Source organism: Argopecten irradians, chromosome 5 (genome assembly GCF_041381155.1).
Source record: "Argopecten irradians isolate NY chromosome 5, Ai_NY, whole genome shotgun sequence".
NCBI classification, from domain to species: domain Eukaryota; kingdom Metazoa; phylum Mollusca; class Bivalvia; order Pectinida; family Pectinidae; genus Argopecten; species Argopecten irradians.
Genome location: NC_091138.1, coordinates 25,046,547 through 25,071,480, shown reverse-complemented (window position 1 = coordinate 25,071,480; position 24,934 = coordinate 25,046,547). Strand labels below are relative to the sequence as shown.

General features: G+C 39.7%; 2 protein-coding genes across 3 annotated transcripts in view; one reads left to right on the top strand and one right to left on the bottom strand.

Annotated features, from left to right (window-relative positions):
• Positions 1-3,706, top strand: part of LOC138323332 (polycystin family receptor for egg jelly-like) — a 57,913-nt gene extending 54,207 nt beyond the window's left edge. For both annotated transcript variants that reach the window (XM_069267872.1, XM_069267871.1), the window contains exons 35-37: positions 339-592; positions 1,029-1,200; positions 1,468-3,706. In XM_069267872.1, the coding sequence (XP_069123973.1) occupies positions 339-592; positions 1,029-1,200; positions 1,468-2,933 (1,892 nt within the window). In that variant the 3' untranslated portion in view covers positions 2,934-3,706. The remainder of the gene's footprint in view (positions 1-338; positions 593-1,028; positions 1,201-1,467) is intronic.
• Positions 3,707-5,517: 1,811 nt separating this feature from the next.
• Positions 5,518-23,184, bottom strand: LOC138323333 (tubulin polymerization-promoting protein family member 2-like). The gene is made up of 4 exons (XM_069267873.1): positions 23,075-23,184; positions 10,213-10,458; positions 9,810-9,957; positions 5,518-9,493 (listed from the first exon to the last, which is right to left on the bottom strand). The coding sequence occupies exons 2-4, from the start codon at positions 10,422-10,424 to the stop codon at positions 9,311-9,313; spliced, it is 543 nt and encodes a 180-aa protein (XP_069123974.1). The 5' UTR covers positions 10,425-10,458; positions 23,075-23,184; the 3' UTR covers positions 5,518-9,310.
• Positions 23,185-24,934: the final 1,750 nt, after the last annotated feature.

Sequence of the window (24,934 nt, the reverse complement as noted above, 5' to 3'; positions counted from 1 at the left end):
TAAACATTTACAATTTTATATTGCAATATGTCTATACACTACATAACATTACACTTTAATCTTAGGCACACCCTGCAAAAATTTTGCTCATTTTTAGATGTTTACCCTTTACACGCTCTGGCCTATTGGTTCATCGCACACACTCCTCTGGATTTAAAAAAAAAACCATTGCTGTTTTGGGTTCAATCATGCGTAATACAATATATTATTTTTAATTTCTTTAAACTTCTATTTAATCGTTTGTAATAAATGTAAACCATAATACTCAAATCTATTTCAAATTACTTAATCCGTCGGAATATTTCAAGAGAACTTTTCATGTACTCTCAATGATACAGGAATGGGAGCCACAAAGCCAAAGAAGGCGTCCTACGTCCCGGCCGATAACCAGCTACTAGACAAGGCGAGGGAGGTGCGCCTGAAGGAAATCAAGATGTGGGCAGTGATCAGAGAGATTATCTTTTATTCCTTCTTTGTGTGGATCCTTATGGTGATCAGTTACCAGAATCGAAATACGAACTCTTACCTGTACAAGTTCAGCATGGAACAGGTTTTCATAATCACGAATGACACCAATCATAAGTTCGAAAAGGTGATTTGTTTTCCTAGTTAAAGAGGAGTGGAATTTATACGTATTATAAGTTAAAATAATCTTTCAATATTATTTAAATACATGTTAGCGAACAAAGGTCCAATGAAATAATTTATACTGAATACGCAACGTTTGCTAGCATCATCTTAACTTGCTTAGAATTCGCCTTCAATAACTTCGAAATTTTCATATCGAACCATAGCTATTTCAGAACACTTCATAAATGAACGTTATTTGGAGAAGAAGACAAAATTTTAATTTAATTCAAATTTGTTGTGATAAAGCTTGCGCTTCAAGTGAAATATGTATAACTTCATATAGACCTGATATGTGTAGCTTGTAATGTTCATCCCTCAAATCGAAATGGAATATTGTACATATTTGTGTTTAAGCGTTTGTTCAGTTCAAAATTAAAATTTATACCTTTTTATTTAAGATAACAAATACACAAAACTTTTGGCAATGGGCAAAATCAGGATTGGCAACAGGAATACGAGCTAATAAATATTACAACGACGACCATCCTCTGTTTTTGAGAGGCTACATAAACGACAAAGTGTCTCGACTCATGGGATACGCTACTATGAGACAGCTTCGTAGCAAGAAAGGTACCATATTTTGAGTAACTCTAAATTCATGATCAATATGATTAGTTAATGTTATGACTCAAAATCATGTACTAAGTTTATATCTGGATTTTGGAAAACATTTATACAAAAACCAAATATATATGGGCATTTTAGACCTAATCATTGCATGAAAATTGATGACATGGGATTTTTCGTGTAAACTATGAAGATATATCGCTCTGTTCAAGATCTCATTCATTTGTACATTCATATCTACCTGAGAGTGTTATTTATTTATCATTTTAGATACATGCCGTATAGCTGACGAGATAGCTAAGGTAATACCAGAATGCAACGGTGAATACACTATCGTGAACCAGGACGAGGACGAGTACCAGGTAGGATGGAGGAAAATGTATGGCAACTCATCAGATAATACTCGAGAAGAATACCGATATACTTCAGCCTCGGAGCTCAATGGGTATCCGTACTGGGGTCAGATGGCGCTATACGCAGGAGGTGGTTATTTGGTCAGACTACGGGGATCATCCCATTCGATCACAAGGAAAATGAAGCAGCTAGAAAGTGAAGGATGGATCGACAAGTACACAAGAGCAGTTTTTGTGGAGTTCACAGTTTACAACCCTGGTGTAAATCTATTTGCAATTTCGACCTTGCTAGCAGAATTCAGACCAAGTAACGGCATTTTCCCATCGTACCGATTCGAGCCCGCGACACTGCTTCCTTACATGAACGATGTGATGTTGTTCCAGCTTGCGTGTGAAGTTATATATCTCCTGTTTACAGTGTACTTTATTGTTCGTGAAGTGCGGGGCATCATTCGCGAGAAAATAAAATACTTCAAACAGTTTTGGAATTTGATAGAATTTGGAATTTGTGGAATGTCGGTCACTGCAGTTGTCTTGTACTTTTATCGCCTGGTAATTACCAACACTCTCACTGAAAGGTTCAAACACACTCATGGTAATGAGTACATGAAGTTCCAGTATGTCGGCTATTGGAGTGAGATATTCAGCTACATCATAGGATGGTTGGTATTCTTGGGCACCCTCAAGTTCTTGAAGTTATTACGATTCAACAAGAAGATGTCTTTACTGGCTTCTACCTTGAAAAATTCATGCAAAGATCTGATGCATTTTAGCATAATTTTCAACATCGTGTTCTTGGCGTTTATTCAGTTCTTCTATCTGATCTATGTGGCACATATAAAATCATTCAGCACATTCATCACCGCTTTGGAATCCGGAATCGTGATGATGATGGGTAAATTCGAAATCTACAGCATGTTAAGAGTGAACCCCGTGATCACTCAGGTTTCGCTCTTTTTGTACGTTGTGGCGATAACATTTATAGTTGTCAACATGTTCTTGTCCATTCTAAACGAGACTTTCAGCGCTGTCCGCAATGACATCGATAAACAGAACAATGACTACGAAATAGTCCAGTTCATGCTCGAGCGATTCAAATTATGGACTGGATTCGGAACGGTGGACAAAAGTGTTCTCAAACCGGAAGATGTGAGAAAAGCGAAACAGGAAAGCATGGCAGGCAAGATCGATGAATTCCCAGACCGCATCGATAAACTCCTCAACTCGATCTCCAACGTTTACATGGAAAAGGACCGGATTGATTCTATATTTGAGATGAATGCAAGAGGTGGCAAGAGCTTGGGTCTTTCCAAAGGAGCTATGGCGAAAGGTTCTTATGCAGACAAGGCGTCGAAGGGATTAACTACAGTGCATACTGACTGACGTCATACTGGGCACCAGATCAAGCTTAATCGATAAAAAAAACCATTGTACAAACTTGTGTGAAATAGTTTGATAAGTGCAATGATTTTATATTAACTGACAAAGTTTATTATGTTATACTGAACCGCTTTTCCTCGTGTTTCAATATTTTATAGTATCAGTCAATCTGTTATATATAATCTGTCATTACATTCCTGCAATAGTTTCAAATTAGGAAAGTTCAATTTACCTGATAATTGTCCATATCAAATTATGATGTCTCATTTAGAAGTCTATCGCGGGAACGTTACCTATTAACAAACTTAGGTAACATATATTAAACAATATGTTGTATCATCAAATACAAATAGAAATCAATAATTAGTGATATGTTCAACATTTCTCTTCTAGTATTGAAAATTAATTGACCTTTTATTTATGTTCCAGTCCTATGATATTGAACATAAAAAAATCCTCTTTCTCGTAGAATACTTTAATTTTGATTAATTTATGTGTTATTGTTTAAAACTTAGACTTTGTTAAGGAATCTAGTAACTACTAACTTCGATTGTCATGCCATGTTCGAAAAATAAGATCTTGGACATCAAGTAGATAATTATATTTTTCGGGTGAAACTATTAACATTGTAAGAAAATCATATCCAAATATGTTTTAGGCATGAAAATATATTGTGTTTACATATTTTGATTGTTTAGATTTACTATTCAATATAATTGTGATATAAAAAGTTGTTGATGTTTTAGAATTTTATTTCAAATAAAGTCGATTGGTTATGCAATAAGAAGTTGTTTGTTGTACAAAATATAAAACAAAATCCCGACGTGATGTAGCCTCACCAAGGATATCAAAATATAGCGGGACCAGATGTTCCGGACAAGTATGCGTTTTCTATCTCAGGACGGAACTCCGTCTCAATCAAAATCAAATGAAATCAAGGATAAGCAACATTCACCGAGAACATTATGTCTGTGTGTGATAAGTGATGCGTGGCAGCTGCCCTACGACAGGACAACTAATGTCGACAGCATACATGTATTTATTGTTTTTAAATCAAATTGACAATGATACCGCAATCACTCATTGAATTGCTTATTATATTATATATAAATATTTTAAAAAAATAATATTCTCAACATCCGTAGAAAAGACCTCACAAAAAGAAAATTGACCAATAACATTGTATCAGGATGGTTACAATAAGCTTTTTGTCGTTATAATATAAGTGTTTATTTACATGGGTTTCAGTTATCATACAATGCAGTATCCTCCAGTATCACAGTAGAACAATAAAGACTATATATGACTGTAATGTTATTCTTAGGTCATAAACATCCTGGTGCAACGTTATGAGCTCACAACGTTATCCACAAATGATTTTTTAATGATAAGAGTCCTATTGCTTCATTGATTAATCATTTTGGCCATTCGTCTGCTCCTGTTTCCGATAGAAACAAATGAATAGTCAGCGGTTTAGCACCTTTAGTATTATAAGTGTTTGTTTCCAAAAGACCACATATACATCGTATAACACATAATTATTCAGATAGCAGACTACAAACATATAAACAAAGCGTAGTCCATATTCAACTTCACTCATGTTTGGTAAGACAATCATTTCAAAGATATACGGAATTAAGTTTTATTATCAATATGTCGATCAAACTGTCATGACTGCAAAACGTGGATATACATATCGTCTACACACCTATATAAAACGTGGATATACATATCGTCTACACACCTATATAAAACGTGGATATACATATCGTCTACACACCTATATAAAACGTGGATATACATATCGTCTACACACCTATATAAATCGTGGATATACATATCGTCTACACACCTATATAAAACGTGGATATACATATCGTCTACACACCTATATAAAACGTGGATATACATATCGTCTACACACCTATATAAAACGTGGATATACATATCGTCTACACACCTATATAAAACGTGGATATACATATCGTCTACACACCTATATAAAACGTGGATATACATATCGTCTACACACCTATATAAAACGTGGATATACATATCGTCTACACATCTATTTGTACAAATGTTTTATATCTTAATCAATATCCGTTTTAGTTAACCTATTGTTAGATTGAATAGGCGATAAAGTCACAGATGCCGAGGTATAAATGTAGCTTTTACTGTATTTTTGTGTGGGCAAAAATACCACAGGCCAGTGTGAAAATTCACAAGTAAGGACGAAAAAAGCAAAGTTTTTTTTTATTCATAGTCAGTTTTTTTTTTATGTTGATAGCTTTTAGGATCACACATTTACACTAGGTCAGAGGAGTTCCTATGTTTACATGGCACATTTAACAAAGATGTAGTTAATATAGGATAATTTGATGTGCTTAAAGATCATGTAATTAAGTGACTGCATGACTCAGCTAACCTGTGGCATATAAAAGTGGCATATAAAATGAATAAAAAAAACGCATCGTTCTTTAATAATCAAATATGTAGCTGTTGTGTTCTTTATTGATGCAAGCACACTTGTCTAAATTCAGATTTTGATATGAATATGAAGTAAAATAAAATAAACAACACGTAATACGATTGTACGTGAAATTTAATGTAGATCATAAAATACATAACACAATGGGTAATCAAATATTTAATGCATTACATGGAAAAATATAACGAGTACACAATACCTCAATCAAATTAAACATTAAAGTAAATTTTCTATAACAAATTACATGAATGTTTGATACTACTTTCTATGTTAATGTATCATATATTACACATAAATATATTAAATATATCATGATTAAACCTATCATTTGCCTTGTTGTATTGCAAAGAAGATATCATTTATGAAATGAAAAACAATTTCACTTGCATTACGAAGTGAAGTCATGGCTCTTCGTTTACTCAAACTCGTAAGAAGAAGCCTATTTCAACAATCAGGTCATGGCCGAAAAGGTAAAGTATATTTGAATACGACTAGCGAATTACCTGAAATGAATTCAGTTTTTATTTTTTTTATTTTAAGAAATAAACTATTTATTATTGTCGATTTTACACGAAAACATTCCATATCAGATCCAGACAAGTTGAAGAAAATATTTTTTTTTCTTAGAATTCATTATTTTTGCTTTCAGGAATATTTGACCTAGATTTTATTTTTTACTCTAAATCTGAGAGATTTGTTCAAAAAAATATATTGTATCAACATCGCCCTAATAGCTGTGTAGTTTCTAATGTTTTATCGCACACATTATACAAATTTTTTTTGGAAGACACACCCTTACTGTCACTTCATCTTAGACGATTTTCAGGAGATCAGAACGATGTTTCATTCGATACACAATACATACTTACAATATAAAATATTTACTACTTATTTGATCTGAAGTTCCATTATTTTAAAGGGATGAGAATCTGCTTTCTTCAGATTCATGTGTGTGAACATTTCGACAGTTCTAAATGCTGGTATACCAAGACTTATGAATTACTGTAATGCTTTATGGTATATATTTGAGGTAACAGTAAGAACGTACAACAATTCAAGATTTCATTTTGATATCTATATGGCGATTTAAATAGATAACATTTACATAGATAAATATATTCAATATTTTTGCTGGTAAACCTTAAACAGATTAGCTAATAAAACTACGAATATATTTCAAAAATAAATACATATATGTACCAAAATAACAAACATTGTGATTAAATAGAAATTTTGACAATACGGCATAAGTGATACATACAACACCACAGAAACACCCGTACGTATTGATTGTAAACTTTATGACAAAAGAAAAGTTTTTCCTACACCAAGCATATTTGACTCATTAGTAAAATTGTATGAAAACAAACATTGCGCAATTTACCAATTTGTAAATTATGTTTTATAATACACACTGCACAGGCAACCCCATCCTCGATTCTCCAGGGGTTTCGTTCACTTACGATCACTTCACCCCTGGACTATCTCATAGTAAAACCGGAGGCAACAGAACAGTACAGGTAATTCAGTCATTTGATGTACATCATAAGAGCCGTATAAGGTACACTGTGGTCGACTGTGTGGCTTTGATGTCTCTGTAGTCTTCGGAGGAAATCTTTACTGGCCTGCGATTGGTCAAATGTTTTCCACTGAGCTGCCTTCAATTTTACTATGAGATAGTCCAGGGGTGTAGAGATCGTTAGTGATCGGAACCCCTTGAGTATCGAGGATGAGGCAACCCAAGACAGCATACTGATATAAAGGATCTGTCATAGTAACTTCTCTTTGTGTCATTCTGTCAGAAGAAAGGGAAGTAACTCTGATAGATCATAATGTCCATTGGTATCCTCGATTCGCCAGGGATTACTATCACTGACTATTATATTCATCACTGGACTATTTCACAGTAGAATTGGATGCAGTCTAGGAAAAGAAACTGCCAATCACAGGCCTGCAGAAACTTCCATAGAAGATTTTAGAGAGAAACAACTTCTAAGCCACGCAGACAGCCACAATATGTAATAATTTTCCTGTTTGATGTATCTCAAATCAACAAATTACTTTTATGTCATCTTAATATTTACTGTGAGATAAATCTGGGGTTGGATATAACTGTAGTGGTAATAGCCCTTGGAATACCGATGATGCTTCATTGGCGATGGCCACAGCACTTGAAACACTCTATATGATTTATATGCAATGTATTTACAAAGAAAACCTAGACCTAGACTATACCTTAATTTCGAATCAATTACTGCGACACTTATCTTGCCTCGAAATGACTGAAGGGCTGCGCTGTCTGCCAAAAGCATGAACGGCAATAATGAGGCTTTTTTTTCTAAATTTGTAGCATGTTAGCTAACTAAGCACACTTTTACATACAAAAAATGATAATGATAGAATGAAGATATTCAAATTAGAAACAAAGGTTTAAAAGCGTATGCATGTTTTACTTTCAAATGTGATTATATCGAGATGTGTCGGCATGTGTATAGGTATTTCCAAAAACATAACACAAATATCTTCACATAAATTTGATAATGCTGCCCTTCTAGACTGCCATTTTCCCAATCACTTTGCATAATGTTGTTGTTTCTAAACATGATGTTAAAGTGAATAGTCGGGCAAGGATGGCTAAAGTCGGTAAAAATGGTGTGAATGTATCCAGGGTAATTTCTTATGAAATGGAAAAATAAAATTTCTCGTCAAAATCTGTCTGCATACGAAGAAATTAATTTAAAGTATGGAAATTCTAATACGTCCTCCCGGCTCAATATGTCCGTGGTTACATTTCCACGCAGCCTCGCTTTCAATGCTTTCAACTTTTCTTTACTTTAATGGTCAGAACTGGGAAACTAAGCAGAACTTGGCCGTCGTATTAATATGTGAGAACTTTTGGAAGGCCAATGAACGCATTTAGACTGGTTTTCTTTGCCCGACTATTCACTTTAAAGATTTCAAGCTTGTAATTTGTCCATTTACAGTATTTTTTTATGAAATGTTAAATGATTAACTAACATATCATGAAATTTATTTCGATATCCTGAATATATTATCGAGGAATCATAATTTGCATTAATGGTATTTAATACCCATTATATAAGGCAATGACGGCCCATGCAGGTGCTCCTTTATAGTCTTTAATAAGAATGGAACTATGTCAGCCAAAGGGGCATAACTCTACCAGACATTGGGAAGATACAGTTTGAAAGCTGCATGTATACGTTCGCATTCACTTTGATCAACGTAATGGATTAACCACAACACTATTCTATGTTTTAATGTCTCATTTCATTACTCAATCAATATGCTAATCATTACTTTTAACTAACAAAGAGTATAAAATGTATACAGGTTACGAGATTTATCATTGAACCAGTATTAGAATTAATATAACTTTAGAATAAACAGCTAATTAATCATATTCTTTAGCATGAGAATAATATTTGTTACTATTTTCTTTTTATTTGACAGGTAAACTTTGTATTATAAGACATTTGCTTTATATAAAATAAAAATATACAAATACAACCTCACTTGTAAAAGACTGTCTCGCTTTATGGTCTGAACCCGGTAAGGTGACCTACAGATTCCAGTACGCCCCAATAGCACGCCCGAAAGATATACCAGGTAAATAAGGCCAATTAGTACCACACCCAAAGATATCTCAGTATTACAAATCATCTATCCCAATGCACTAGCCTGGACGCTTGTTAATTTATGAATTACAATGTACAGAAATAATACCTATCTTTTACTATGTTACTGCGGCAACCTTTTCAATCACTTACGGATGTCCAGAACACAGAACATACTGACTAGATCACATGTTAAAGACTACAGTATGATTCATATAAATAGATAAACTAAACATAAGTATAGGTGATATTCAGTGTGATTGGTCGTACGTGCCCTTGTCTTTGAAAGCCTGCACATAGCCATCTTTGGGGGTAGTGTCTTCACGACCAGATTTGCCCTTACCTTTACCACTCTCGTCAAACCGTTCTTTGTGTGTCCCTGTGTATCCTGAAGCATCTGTGAAGTGACTCACGTTTCCGGTCTTTGATTCTTTCTAAATACAATCAGTTATAGATTCGTTCTAAACACAATAAATCATAATTCACAAACTATGATTTTAAAAAAATCTTTGCATGAAGACCTATGAAAATGCAAACTGGGAAATATATGAAATAAGCGTTATCGACTTCATTAATGTAAACATACTTATAATATGTCTTAAAACTTAATACTTATACTTTTTTTAATTGGCACAGCATAGCCTTTCCAAGCAAGGCAAAACTTATTTCATAACCACAAAATAATAGCTGTGTAAGGAATGACTACACAGAGGCAAAGAAAATAGCCTTATATGGACCTAAGGGACCTACCGTAACGCCCTCCATAGTAGGAGGTGATAACATGCTGACAAGTTCTAGTTCCCATGACGATTCCTTTGCCGTTTTCCCGAGAGATCGCATCTTTGAGGCACAACGTCCTATAAATTCTTTAATCTTTTCATCATTAATTAGCATGAATCTGTAAAACAGTGGGTATATATCACGTCTCATAATCGAATGGTTTTGGATGTGTTTGTAAGTGTGGTATTGTGTTATCTGTTTAATCGGACTTCAGTTGTTTCTTTTTTGATCAAAATAACTATTTATCGGGTCTAGGCGTGTTCAATATGTTGCGTGTAATACGTATTACTGAACATTTATATCATTTTCCTATTTACATAACTCAGATCAAATTTTTATTTGAATAAATTTTATGATAAACATGAGGACTTACGGTTTTCCCTTTTCTTTGCATGCAGGGAAAGCAACAGTATCGGTGTACAGGCATAACTCCTTTGGCCAGCACTTCTTTGTTAGTTTTCCAATAGCTTTAGAGTTAATTTGGTCCGGACTTGCTGATTTACTCGTTATTTTCATATATTCTCTGAAGATTTCTTTTACTTTTTTGGTTTCAGCTTTACTGAGCTGTACTTCGTCGGAAGACATGATCTATTGCTTCGGCCTGTGAAACCTGCACAACCTAGAGAGACAATGGCAAACGTTAAAGTTGGATTGATGATACATGGTCATGACCCACTCTTCATCGGCATTTATAGAAAATTTTATCATTTCGTGTAGCATCTACGGTGAATTACATGAGCTCCTACGTGCTATTCATTGGTATACTTAGTATAAATTTTATGTAAACTAGGTTGTTAATACACTCCGCGTGTTGAACCTTCATATAGAGTAAGTCAAATGTACTTTGGAAGCTGATAATACATTCGTTTGAATCGCGAAATGTTTACTTGAAGCTTCATAAGAACATAACATGAATGTAATTCTATTTGATAGGCTGTGTGTAATACTTTAACTAGGAACCAAAAATTTATTCTATAAACCAATATATACTTTACAAATCCCACACCTAGTTGTGTTTACTAAATCTTGACAATCCTGACATTTATTCAGAAGAATGTTTTCGACTGACTTTATTGTCTATATATAAGTACTTAAATTCCATTGTTAGTTAATTATCCTACTCAGGACACCGAACAACACATCCCACTAAGTCACATTATACTGACACCGAACAGCACACCCCACTAAGTCACATTATACTGACACCGAACAGCACATCCCACTAAGTCACATTATACTGACACCGAACAGCACACCCCATCAAGTCACACTATACTGACACCGAACAGCACACCCCACTAAGTCACATTATACTGACACCGAACAGCACACCCCACTAAGTCACATTATACTGACACCGAACAGCACACCCCACTAAGTCACATTATACTGACACCGAACAGCACACCCCACTAAGTCACATTATACTGACACCGAACAGCACACCCCACTAAGTCACATTATACTGACATCGAACAGCACACCCCACTAAGTCACATTATACTGACACCGAACAGCACACCCCACTAAGTCACATTATACTGACACCGAACAGCACACCCCATCAAGTCACATTATACTGACACCGAACAGCACACCCCCTACTAAGTCACATTATACTGACACCGAACAGCACACCCCACTAAGTCACATTATACTGACACCGAACAGCACACCCCACTAAGTCACATTATACTGACACCGAACAGCACACCCCACTAAAGTCACATTATACTGACACCGAACAGCACACCCCACTAAGTCACATTATACTGACACCGAACAGCACACCCCACTAAGTCACATTATACTGACACCGAACAGCACACCCCACTAAGTCACATTATACTGACACCGAACAGCACACCCCACTAAGTCACATTATACTGACACCGAACAGCACACCCCACTAAGTCACATTATACTGACACCGAACAGCACACCCCACTAAGTCACATTATACTGACACCGAACAGCACACCCCACTAAGTCACATTATACTGACACCGAACAGCACACCCCACTAAGTCACATTATACTGACACCGAACAGCACACCCCACTAAGTCACATTATACTGACACCGAACAGCACACCCCACTAAGTCACATTATACTGACACCGAACAGCACACCCCACTAAGTCACATTATACTGACACCGAACAGCACACCCCACTAAGTCACATTATACTGACACCGAACAGCACACCCCACTAAGTCACATTATACTGACACCGAACAGCACACCCCACTAAGTCACATTATACTGACACCGAACAGCACACCCCACTAAGTCACATTATACTGACACCGAACAGCACACCCCACTAAGTCACATTATACTGACACCGAACAGCACACCCCACTAAGTCACATTATACTGACACCGAACAGCACACCCCACTAAGTCACATTATACTGACACCGAACAGCACACCCCACTAAGTCACATTATACTGACACCGAACAGCACACCCCACTAAGTCACATTATACTGACACCGAACAGCACACCCCACTAAGTCACATTATACTGACACCGAACAGCACACCCCACTAAGTCACATTATACTGACACCGAACAGCACACCCCACTAAGTCACATTATACTGACACCGAACAGCACACCCCACTAAGTCACATTATACTGACACCGAACAGCACACCCCACTAAGTCACATTATACTGACACCGAACAGCACACCCCACTAAGTCACATTATACTGACACCGAACAGCACACCCCACTAAGTCACATTATACTGACACCGAACAGCACACCCCACTAAGTCACATTATACTGACACCGAACAGCACACCCCACTAAGTCACATTATACTGACACCGAACAGCACACCCCACTAAGTCACATTATACTGACACCGAACAGCACACCCCACTAAGTCACATTATACTGACACCGAACAGCACACCCCACTAAGTCACATTATACTGACACCGAACAGCACACCCCACTAAGTCACATTATACTGACACCGAACAGCACACCCCACTAAGTCACATTATACTGACACCGAACAGCACACCCCACTAAGTCACATTATACTGACACCGAACAGCACACCCCACTAAGTCACATTATACTGACACCGAACAGCACACCCCACTAAGTCACATTATACTGACACCGAACAGCACACCCCACTAAGTCACATTATACTGACACCGAACAGCACACCCCACTAAGTCACATTATACTGACACCGAACAGCACACCCCACTAAGTCACATTATACTGACACCGAACAGCACACCCCACTAAGTCACATTATACTGACACCGAACAGCACACCCCACTAAGTCACATTATACTGACACCGAACAGCACACCCCACTAAGTCACATTATACTGACACCGAACAGCACACCCCACTAAGTCACATTATACTGACACCGAACAGCACACCCCCACTAAGTCACATTATACTGACACCGAACAGCACACCCCACTAAGTCACATTATACTGACACCGAACAGCACACCCCACTAAGTCACATTATACTGACACCGAACAGCACACCCCACTAAGTCACATTATACTGACACCGAACAGCACACCCCACTAAGTCACATTATACTGACACCGAACAGCACACCCCACTAAGTCACATTATACTGACACCGAACAGCACACCCCACTAAGTCACATTATACTGACACCGAACAGCACACCCCACTAAGTCACATTATATACTGACACCGAACAGCACACCCCACTAAGTCACATTATACTGACACCGAACAGCACACCCCACTAAGTCACATTATACTGACACCGAACAGCACACCCCACTAAGTCACATTATACTGACACCGAACAGCACACACCCCACTAAGTCACATTATACTGACACCGAACAGCACACCCCACTAAGTCACATTATACTGACACCGAACAGCACACCCCACTAAGTCACATTATACTGACACCGAACAGCACACCCCACTAAGTCACATTATACTGACACCGAACAGCACACCCCACTAAGTCACATTATACTGACACCGAACAGCACACCCCACTAAGTCACATTATACTGACACCGAACAGCACACCCCACTAAGTCACATTATACTGACACCGAACAGCACACCCCACTAAGTCACATTATACTGACACACGAACAGCACACCCCACTAAGTCACATTATACTGACACCGAACAGCACACCCCACTAAGTCACATTATACTGACACCGAACAGCACACCCCACTAAGTCACATTATACTGACACCGAACAGCACCCCCACTAAGTCACATTATACTGACACCGAACAGCACACCCCACTAAGTCACATTATACTGACACCGAACAGCACACCCCACTAAGTCACATTATACTGACACCGAACAGCACACCCCACTAAGTCACATTATACTGACACCGAACAGCACACCCCACTAAGTCACATTATACTGACACCGAACAGCACACCCCACTAAGTCACATTATACTGACACCGAACAGCACACCCCACTAAGTCACATTATACTGACACCGAACAGCACACCCCACTAAGTCACATTATACTGACACCGAACAGCACACCCCACTAAGTCACATTATACTGACACCGAACAGCACACCCCACTAAGTCACATTATACTGACACCGAACAGCACACCCCACTAAGTCACATTATACTGACACCGAACAGCACACCCCACTAAGTCACATTATACTGACACCGAACAGCACACCCCACTAAGTCACATTATACTGACACCGAACAGCACACCCCACTAAGTCACACGACACGAACACTGACACCGAACAGCACACCCCACTAAGTCACATTATACTGACACCGAACAGCACACCCCACTAAGTCACATTATACTGACACCGAACAGCACACCCCACTAAGTCACATTATACTGACACCGAACAGCACACCCCACTAAGTCACATTATACTGACACCGAACAGCACACCCCACTAAGTCACATTATACTGACACCGAACAGCACACCCCACTAAGTCACATTATACTGACACCGAACAGCACACCCCACTAAGTCACATTATACTGACACCGAACAGCACACCCCACTAAGTCACATTATACTGACACCGAACAGCACACCCCACTAAGTCACATTATACTGACACCGAACAGCACACCCCACTAAGTCACATTATACTGACACCGAACAGCACACCCCACTAAGTCACATTATACTGACACCGAACAGCACACCCCACTAAGTCACATTATACTGACACCGAACAGCACACCCCACTAAGTCACATTATACTGACACCGAACAGCACACCCCACTAAGTCACATTATACTGACACCGAACAGCACACCCCACTAAGTCACATTATACTGACACCGAACAGCACACCCCACTAAGTCACATTATACTGACACCGAACAGCACACCCCACTAAGTCACATTATACTGACACCGAACAGCACACCCCACTAAGTCACATTATACTGACACCGGACAGCACACCCCACTAAGTCACATTATACTGACACCGAACAGCACACCCCACTAAGTCACATTATACTGACACCGAACAGCACACCCCACTAAGTCACATTATACTGACACCGAACAGCACACCCCACTAAGTCACATTATACTGACACCGAACAGCACACCCCCACTAAGTCACATTATACTGACACCGAACAGCACACCCCACTAAGTCACATTATACTGACACCGAACAGCACACCCCACTAAGTCACATTATACTGACACCGAACAGCACACCCCACTAAGTCACATTATACTGACACCGAACAGCACACCCCACTAAGTCACATTATACTGACACCGAACAGCACACCCCACTAAGTCACATTATACTGACACCGAACAGCACACCCCACTAAGTCACATTATACTGACACCGAACAGCACACCCCACTAAGTCACATTATACTGACACCGAACAGCACACCCCACTAAGTCACATTATACTGACACCGAACAGCACACCCCACTAAGTCACATTATACTGACACCGAACAGCACACCCCATAAGTCACATATACTGACACCGAACAGCACACCCCACTAAGTCACATTATACTGACACCGAACAGCACACCCCACTAAGTCACATTATACTGACACCGAACAGCACACCCCACTAAGTCACATTATACTGACACCGAACAGCACACCCCACTAAGTCACATTATACTGACACCGAACAGCACACCCCACTAAGTCACATTATACTGACACCGAACAGCACACCCCACTAAGTCACATTATACTGACACCGAACAGCACACCCCACTAAGTCACATTATACTGACACCGAACAGCACACCCCACTAAGTCACATTATACTGACACCGAACAGCACACCCCACTAAGTCACATTATACTGACACCGAACAGCACACCCCACTAAGTCACATTATACTGACACGACACACACCCCACTAAGTCACATTATACTGACACCGAACAGCACACCCCACTAAGTCACATTATACTGACACCGAACAGCACACCCCACTAAGTCACATTATACTGACACCGAACAGCACACCCCACTAAGTCACATTATACTGACACCGAACAGCACACCCCACTAAGTCACATTATACTGACACCGAACAGCACACCCCACTAAGTCACAATATACTGACACCGAACAGCACACCCCACTAAGTCACATTATACTGACACCGAACAGCACACCCCACTAAGTCACATTATACTGACACCGAACAGCACACCCCACTAAGTCACATTATACTGACACCGAACAGCACACCCCACTAAGTCACATAATACTGACACCGAACAGCACACCCCACTAAGTCACATTATACTGACACCGAACAGCACACCCCACTAAGTCACATTATAACTGACACCGAACAGCACACAGCCACCACTAAGTCACATTATACTGACACCGAACAGCACACCCCACTAAGTCACATTATACTGACACCGAACAGCACACCCCACTAAGTCACATTATACTGACACCGAACAGCACACCCCACTAAGTCACATTATACTGACACCGAACAGCACACCCCACTAAGTCACATTATACTGACACCGAACAGCACACCCCACTAAGTCACATTATACTGACACCGAACAGCACACCCCACTAAGTCACATTATACTGACACCGAACAGCACACCCCACTAAGTCACATTATACTGACACCGAACAGCACACCCCACTAAGTCACATTATACTGACACCGAACAGCACACCCCACTAAGTCACATTATACTGACACCGAACAGCACACCCCACTAAGTCACATTATACTGACACCGAACAGCACACCCCACTAAGTCACATTATACTGACACCGAACAGCACACCCCACTAAGTCACATTATACTGACACCGAACAGCACACCCCACTAAGTCACATTATACTGACACCGAACAGCACACCCCACTAAGTCACATTATACTGACACCGAACAGCACACCCCACTAAGTCACATTATACTGACACCGAACAGCACACCCCACTAAGTCACATTATACTGACACCGAACAGCACACCCCACTAAGTCACATTATACTGACACCGAACAGCACACCCCCACTAAGTCACATTATACTGACACCGAACAGCACACCCCACTAAGTCACATTATACTGACACCGAACAGCACACCCCACTAAGTCACATTATACTGACACCGAACAGCACACCCCACTAAGTCACATTATACTGACACCGAACAGCACACCCCACTAAGTCACATTATACTGACACCGAACAGCACACCCCACTAAGTCACATTATACTGACACCGAACAGCACACCCCACTAAGTCACATTATACTGACACCGAACAGCACACCCCACTAAGTCACATTATACTGACACCGAACAGCACACCCCACTAAGTCACATTATACTGACACCGAACAGCACACCCCACTAAGTCACATTATACTGACACCGAACAGCACACCCCACTAAGTCACATTATACTGACACCGAACAGCACACCCCACTAAGTCACATTATATACTGACACCGAACAGCACACCCCCACTAAGTCACATTATACTGACACCGAACAGCACACCCCACTAAGTCACATTATACTGACACCGAACAGCACACCCCCACTAAGTCACATTATACTGACACCGAACAGCACACCCCACTAAGTCACATTATACTGACACCGAACAGCACACCCCACTAAGTCACATTATACTGACACCGAACAGCACACCCCACTAAGTCACATTATACTGACACCGAACAGCACACCCCACTAAGTCACATTATACTGACACCGAACAGCACACCCCACTAAGTCACATTATACTGACACCGAACAGCACACCCCACTAAGTCACATTATACTGACACCGAACAGCACACCCCACTAAGTCACATTATACTGACACCGAACAGCACACCCCACTAAGTCACATTATACTGACACCGAACAGCACACCCCACTAAGTCACATTATACTGACACCGAACAGCACACCCCACTAAGTCACACTATACTGACACCGAACAGCACACCCCACTAAGTCACATTATACTGACACCGAACAGCACACCCCACTAAGTCACATTATACTGACACCGAACAGCACACCCCACTAAGTCACATTATACTGACACCGAACAGCACACCCCACTAAGTCACATTATACTGACACCGAACAGCACACCCCACTAAGTCACATTATACTGACACCGAACAGCACACCCCACTAAGTCACATTATACTGACACCGAACAGCACACCCCACTAAGTCACATTATACTGACACCGAACAGCACACCCCACTAAGTCACATTATACTGACACCGAACAGCACACCCCACTAAGTCACATTATACTGACACCGAACAGCACACCCCACTAAGTCACATTATACTGACACCGAACAGCACACCCCACTAAGTCACATTATACTGACACCGAACAGCACACCCCACTAAGTCACATTATACTGACACCGAACAGCACACACCCCACTAAGTCACATTATACTGACACCGAACAGCACACCCCACTAAGTCACATTATACTGACACCGAACAGCACACCCCACTAAGTCACATTATACTGACACCGAACAGCACACCCCACTAAGTCACATTATACTGACACCGAACAGCACACCCCACTAAGTCACATTATACTGACACCGAACAGCACACCCCACTTAGTCACATTATACTGACACCGAACAGCACACCCCACTAAGTCACATTATACTGACACCGAACAGCACACCCCACTAAGTCACATTATACTGACACCGAACAGCACACCCCACTAAGTCACATTATACTGACACCGAACAGCACACCCCACTAAGTCACATTATACTGACACCGAACAGCACACCCCACTAAGTCACATTATACTGACACCGAACAGCACACCCCACTAAGTCACATTATACACAACAGCACACCCCACTAAGTCACATTATACTGACACCGAACAGCACACCCCACTAAGTCACATTATACTGACACCGAACAGCACACCCCACTAAGTCACATTATACTGACACCGAACAGCACACCCCACTAAGTCACATTATACTGACACCGAACAGCACACCCCACTAAGTCACATTATACTGACACCGAACAGCACACCCCACTAAGTCACATTATACTGACACCGAACAGCACACCCCACTAAGTCACATTATACTGACACCGAACAGCACACCCCACTAAGTCACATTATACTGACACCGAACAGCACACCCCACTAAGTCACATTATACTGACACCGAACAGCACACCCCACTAAGTCACATTATACTGACACCGAACAGCACACCCCACTAAGTCACATTATACTGACACCGAACAGCACACCCCACTAAGTCACATTATACTGACACCGAACAGCACACCCCACTAAGTCACATTATACTGACCCGAACAGCACACCCCACTAAGTCACATTATACTGACACCGAACAGCACACCCCACTAAGTCACATTATACTGACACCGAACAGCACACCCCACTAAGTCACATTATACTGACAGCCGAACAGCACACCCCACTAAGTCACATTATACTGACACCGAACAGCACACCCCACTAAGTCACATTATACTGACACCGAACAGCACACCCCACTAAGTCACATTATACTGACACCGAACAGCACACCCCACTAAGTCACATTATACTGACACCGAACAGCACACCCCACTAAGTCACATTATACTGACACCGAACAGCACACCCCACTAAGTCACATTATACTGACACCGAACAGCACACCCCACTAAGTCACATTATACTGACAGACACCAAACAGCACACCCCCACTAAGTCACATTATACTGACACCGAACAGCACACCCCACTAAGTCACATTATACTGACACCGAACAGCACACCCCACCTAAGTCACATTATACTGACACCGAACAGCACACCCCACTAAGTCACATTATACTGACACCGAACAGCACACCCCACTAAGTCACATTATACTGACACCGAACAGCACACCCCACTAAGTCACATTATACTGACACCGAACAGCACACCCCACTAAGTCACATTATACTGACACCGAACAGCACACCCCACTAAGTCACATTATACTGACACCGAACAGCACACCCCACTAAGTCACATTATACTGACACCGAACAGCACACCCCACTAAGTCACATTATACTGACACCGAACAGCACACCCCACTAAGTCACATTATACTGACACCGAACAGCACACCCCACTAAGTCACATTATACTGACACCGAACAGCACACCCCACTAAGTCACATTATACTGACACCGAACAGCACACCCCACTAAGTCACATTATACTGACACCGAACAGCACACCCCACTAAGTCACATTATACTGACACCGAACAGCACACCCCACTAAGTCACATTATACTGACACCGAACAGCACACCCCACTAAGTCACATTATACTGACACCGAACAGCACACCCCACTAAGTCACATTATACTGACACCGAACAGCACACCCCACTAAGTCACATTATACTGACACCGAACAGCACACCCCACTAAGTCACATTATACTGACACCGAACAGCACACCCCACTAAGTCACATTATACTGACACCGAACAGCACACCCCACTAAGTCACATTATACTGACACCGAACAGCACACCCCACTAAGTCACATTATACTGACACCGAACAGCACACCCCACTAAGTCACATTATACTGACACCGAACAGCACACCCCACTAAGTCACATTATACTGACACCGAACAGCACACCCCACTAAGTCACATTATACTGACACCGAACAGCACACCCCACTAAGTCACATTATACTGACACCGAACAGCACACCCCACTAAGTCACATTATACTGACACCGAACACAGCACACCCCACTAAGTCACATTATACTGACACCGAACAGCACACCCCACTAAGTCACATTATACTGACACCGAACAGCACACCCCACTAAGTCACATTATACTGACACCGAACAGCACACCCCACTAAGTCACATTATACTGACACCGAACAGCACACCCCACTAAGTCACATTATACTGACACCGAACAGCACACCCCACTAAGTCACATTATACTGACACCGAACAGCACACCCCACTAAGTCACATTATACTGACACAGAACAGCACACCCCACTAAGTCACATTATACTGACACCGAACAACACACACACCCCTAAGTCACATTATACTGACACCGAACAGCACACCCCACTAAGTCACATTATACTGACACCGAACAGCACACCCCACTAAGTTACAATATACTGACACCGAACAGCACACCCCACTAAGTCACATTATACTGACACCGAACAGCACACCCCACTAAGTCACATTATACTGACACCGAACAGCACACCCCACTAAGTCACATTATACTGACACCGAACAGCACACCCCACTAAGTCACATTATACTGACACCGAACAGCACACCCCACTAAGTCACATTATACTGACACCGAACAGCACACCCCACTAAGTCACATTATACTGACAATAAACCAACAAGCACAAGATATAACATAGTCCACCTACATGTATCTTAAATTCGTGTTTATTGAATCGTATACCTAGTTCGCTTTGTGAATTCAATTTTACTCCTACTCATCGATAAGTCTATCAATATTCATTTCAAGAAATAAAATCCTTACACTAAAGAAAAATAATTGTGGAAATGAAATATATGAATAATTATTTTGTAAGGTAAACTAATGAATGGAAATGAAAGATATAAGTAGATGAGTAGATAAAAGTGATGACTGAATGTGTAGATCATAATGATAGTAATGATGAGTTATGAATGCATGAAGATATATAGTAAATACTCAATGAATGAATTCGAATGATGTATGTGATATTAATCTGAGGAGTAAGATAGTCAACTCTATGTAAGGTTGAAGATCTAGAGGAGAACGACGATGGTAGTAGTGTGACTGATAATAAGGAAAACGATTGTGTAGTGTGTATAAAAACTGAATGAAAAATAAGTTATAAAAACACAAAATAAATATTGGCGTACATTCTGAATGTAAAAAATTCACACTAATCCTACTGAAGGCCGTATAATACCAGCATGTGCTTCCTCATTCCCAACACCGCTTTCCATGTAAACACACACATTCTGAACCCCGGCCAATTCAAATTAGTAATAGCGGGGTCCCTGTGTGTGTATGTCGAAATACTAAGAGGATACTAGCGTCAATCCTCTGATTACTGTTGTAAACATAAACATGTGTAGAGGTGGGGGAGTAAAGATACAGGATCTGTAAATATAATTTTAGAATTTACGAGTGTGGCGCTGTGATAAGGATGGGGAGGGGAGTAGTAGTACGTCGCTATACTATCGATCCATCCCTAAACGTTGGTCCTGACTGTTGTCTGGCTATGTTAAACCGTATCGAGGCTCACATCAAATTACACACATTTACATTTCTGGTCAATATTGATCTGAAAACGCTAAGACATTGAAATCATGGTCGTCATAGGTGTCTTCGTGACGTAATCACATCGAATCATATTAGCGTTTCTTTTACTGTTAAATGTGTCTTTGAAATATTCATTACAAACATTGTTCGACAGTGTTGTAGTGTTGGTACCATAACGCATCTTACAAGCGTGAGCCAATTAGAATAATAACAGATAATATTTTCGTATCTTTACAGTTAAATTTTCAAGTTATAGATAAACGTTACAATTTGCAATACTTACCTTATAACTATTCTGTATTAATACACTAGCAATGCCCGTTTCATCCGCTTCTCTGCGTTAGCTGTAACGAGCTATATTAAGCTGCAGCAGTAGGTCATGTGATATCCAGCATCCGTTCAGATTCATAGCGCTTCATTATAATACACTGTGTGTGTGTGTATTGGCTATTTTAGAACAAGAGCGTTGTTACTTTACGCAATCTATATCCCCATAAGTTCTTTTTTTCAGTTTATTACTAAAATCTTAAATACCTTACCTGAAAACTTGCATTATTTAACATGTTTACACATTCAGCAAAGACATTCCTAAGTTACATAAAAATAATTACTTAATACACGTGTTATAGGACTTATTGACTTCTGAGAAATCATATATAGCATCGTGAAAAAAATGTCAACATGTTTGACGAACTGGTTCTATAATATCATCATATACAATGTGTTTTATAGATGTGGAAATGAATTAATAAATATCATTAATAATTGAGAGCTGTTCTGATTATTAAACCTTTTTCCCTTTTATCCTTACATCAAAGATTACATCAAAAATATTATATTACAGACAACATCACATCAGAACAAAAAACCATCGCGATATATAGTGTACAACAATTGTATCACCGATAATCCCTTTGGAGGATATAGACCATACTTCAGTTAGCTCTCATTACCTACAAGTGTCGCTGGGGACGCCCAGGTTATAGATGGCCTAGTAATAGGATTAATTCGCCTTCGGTGTACACATACGACTATTATTAAGTATTACAGAAGATGAAATGTTGGAACAAATAGCCCCATGGATGTGTTATATGATATTTTGCTTTATCACAGGATAAACTCTACCAAGCTCATGTAGGACCATGTATGTTTAACTAGGAGCGAAAAGTGCACCATTGCAAAAATGAACGGTATAGATCTTCATACATATCAACCCATTCATATTCATATATATCCTTTAATATTGATGACTATACAAAAGATATTTTCGGCAAAAGATGTATCGCATGACAAATTTATTGATAGGGCATAGAACGGGGCGCCGATTGGGACTTTATCTGTTTGTAATCAAATTCAATTTCAAAAATATACAAAATTGAATTCTGTAATAACGAAATCATCTTCCAGCACACAAAATTCATTTTTGTCTACACAAAATACGGTTAGCAGCTTACAAGTAAAGGTCAAACATGGACTCATTTGCATACTTAAAGTCCCATTATGTTTTTATGAATGCTCTACAAACTAAATATTGATGATCCTGATGAATTTATCTTTACTTAATTTTGTTCAAATATGTACAGTTTCGACAAAAATACATATTAAAAATATATATAAATAGAACAAGTAAATGTGTATGTCTGAAAATAGCCTACATGTGTATGTGCCTGTACGTACCCGGATGATCACCATGTAAATTCCAGCGACACCACAGGGAAATTTAGAACATGTTTAGATTTATTCAATGTTTTATAATATTCATCCTTATAAAACTGGTTCTTCTTTTCAAAATGAAGAAACACAATACTTCAGTAGAACTGTATACTCAATTCTGAAGACTTTAAACACGCACTTGTACGCAAAAAACTACAAAAGAGCGAAAAATTACTGAGTAGAGAATACCCCTCAGTTGCCTCTTAATCGAGCGCGTGTACCCACTCTCTCTTACCCGTGTAGAGTGCATTGTATGATCTCGTGCAAAACTGTTTGTTCGTTTAATACTTGCTTATTCCCAGGTAATTGACTTCCCATGGTTAACTCCCTAACTGTTTTCATATGGCTAATCTCTGATAATAGTTTTTAAAGGATTTTAAGTAGGATTTTAATTAATGTTTAAAGATACCCATTTATAAAAACGACAAAA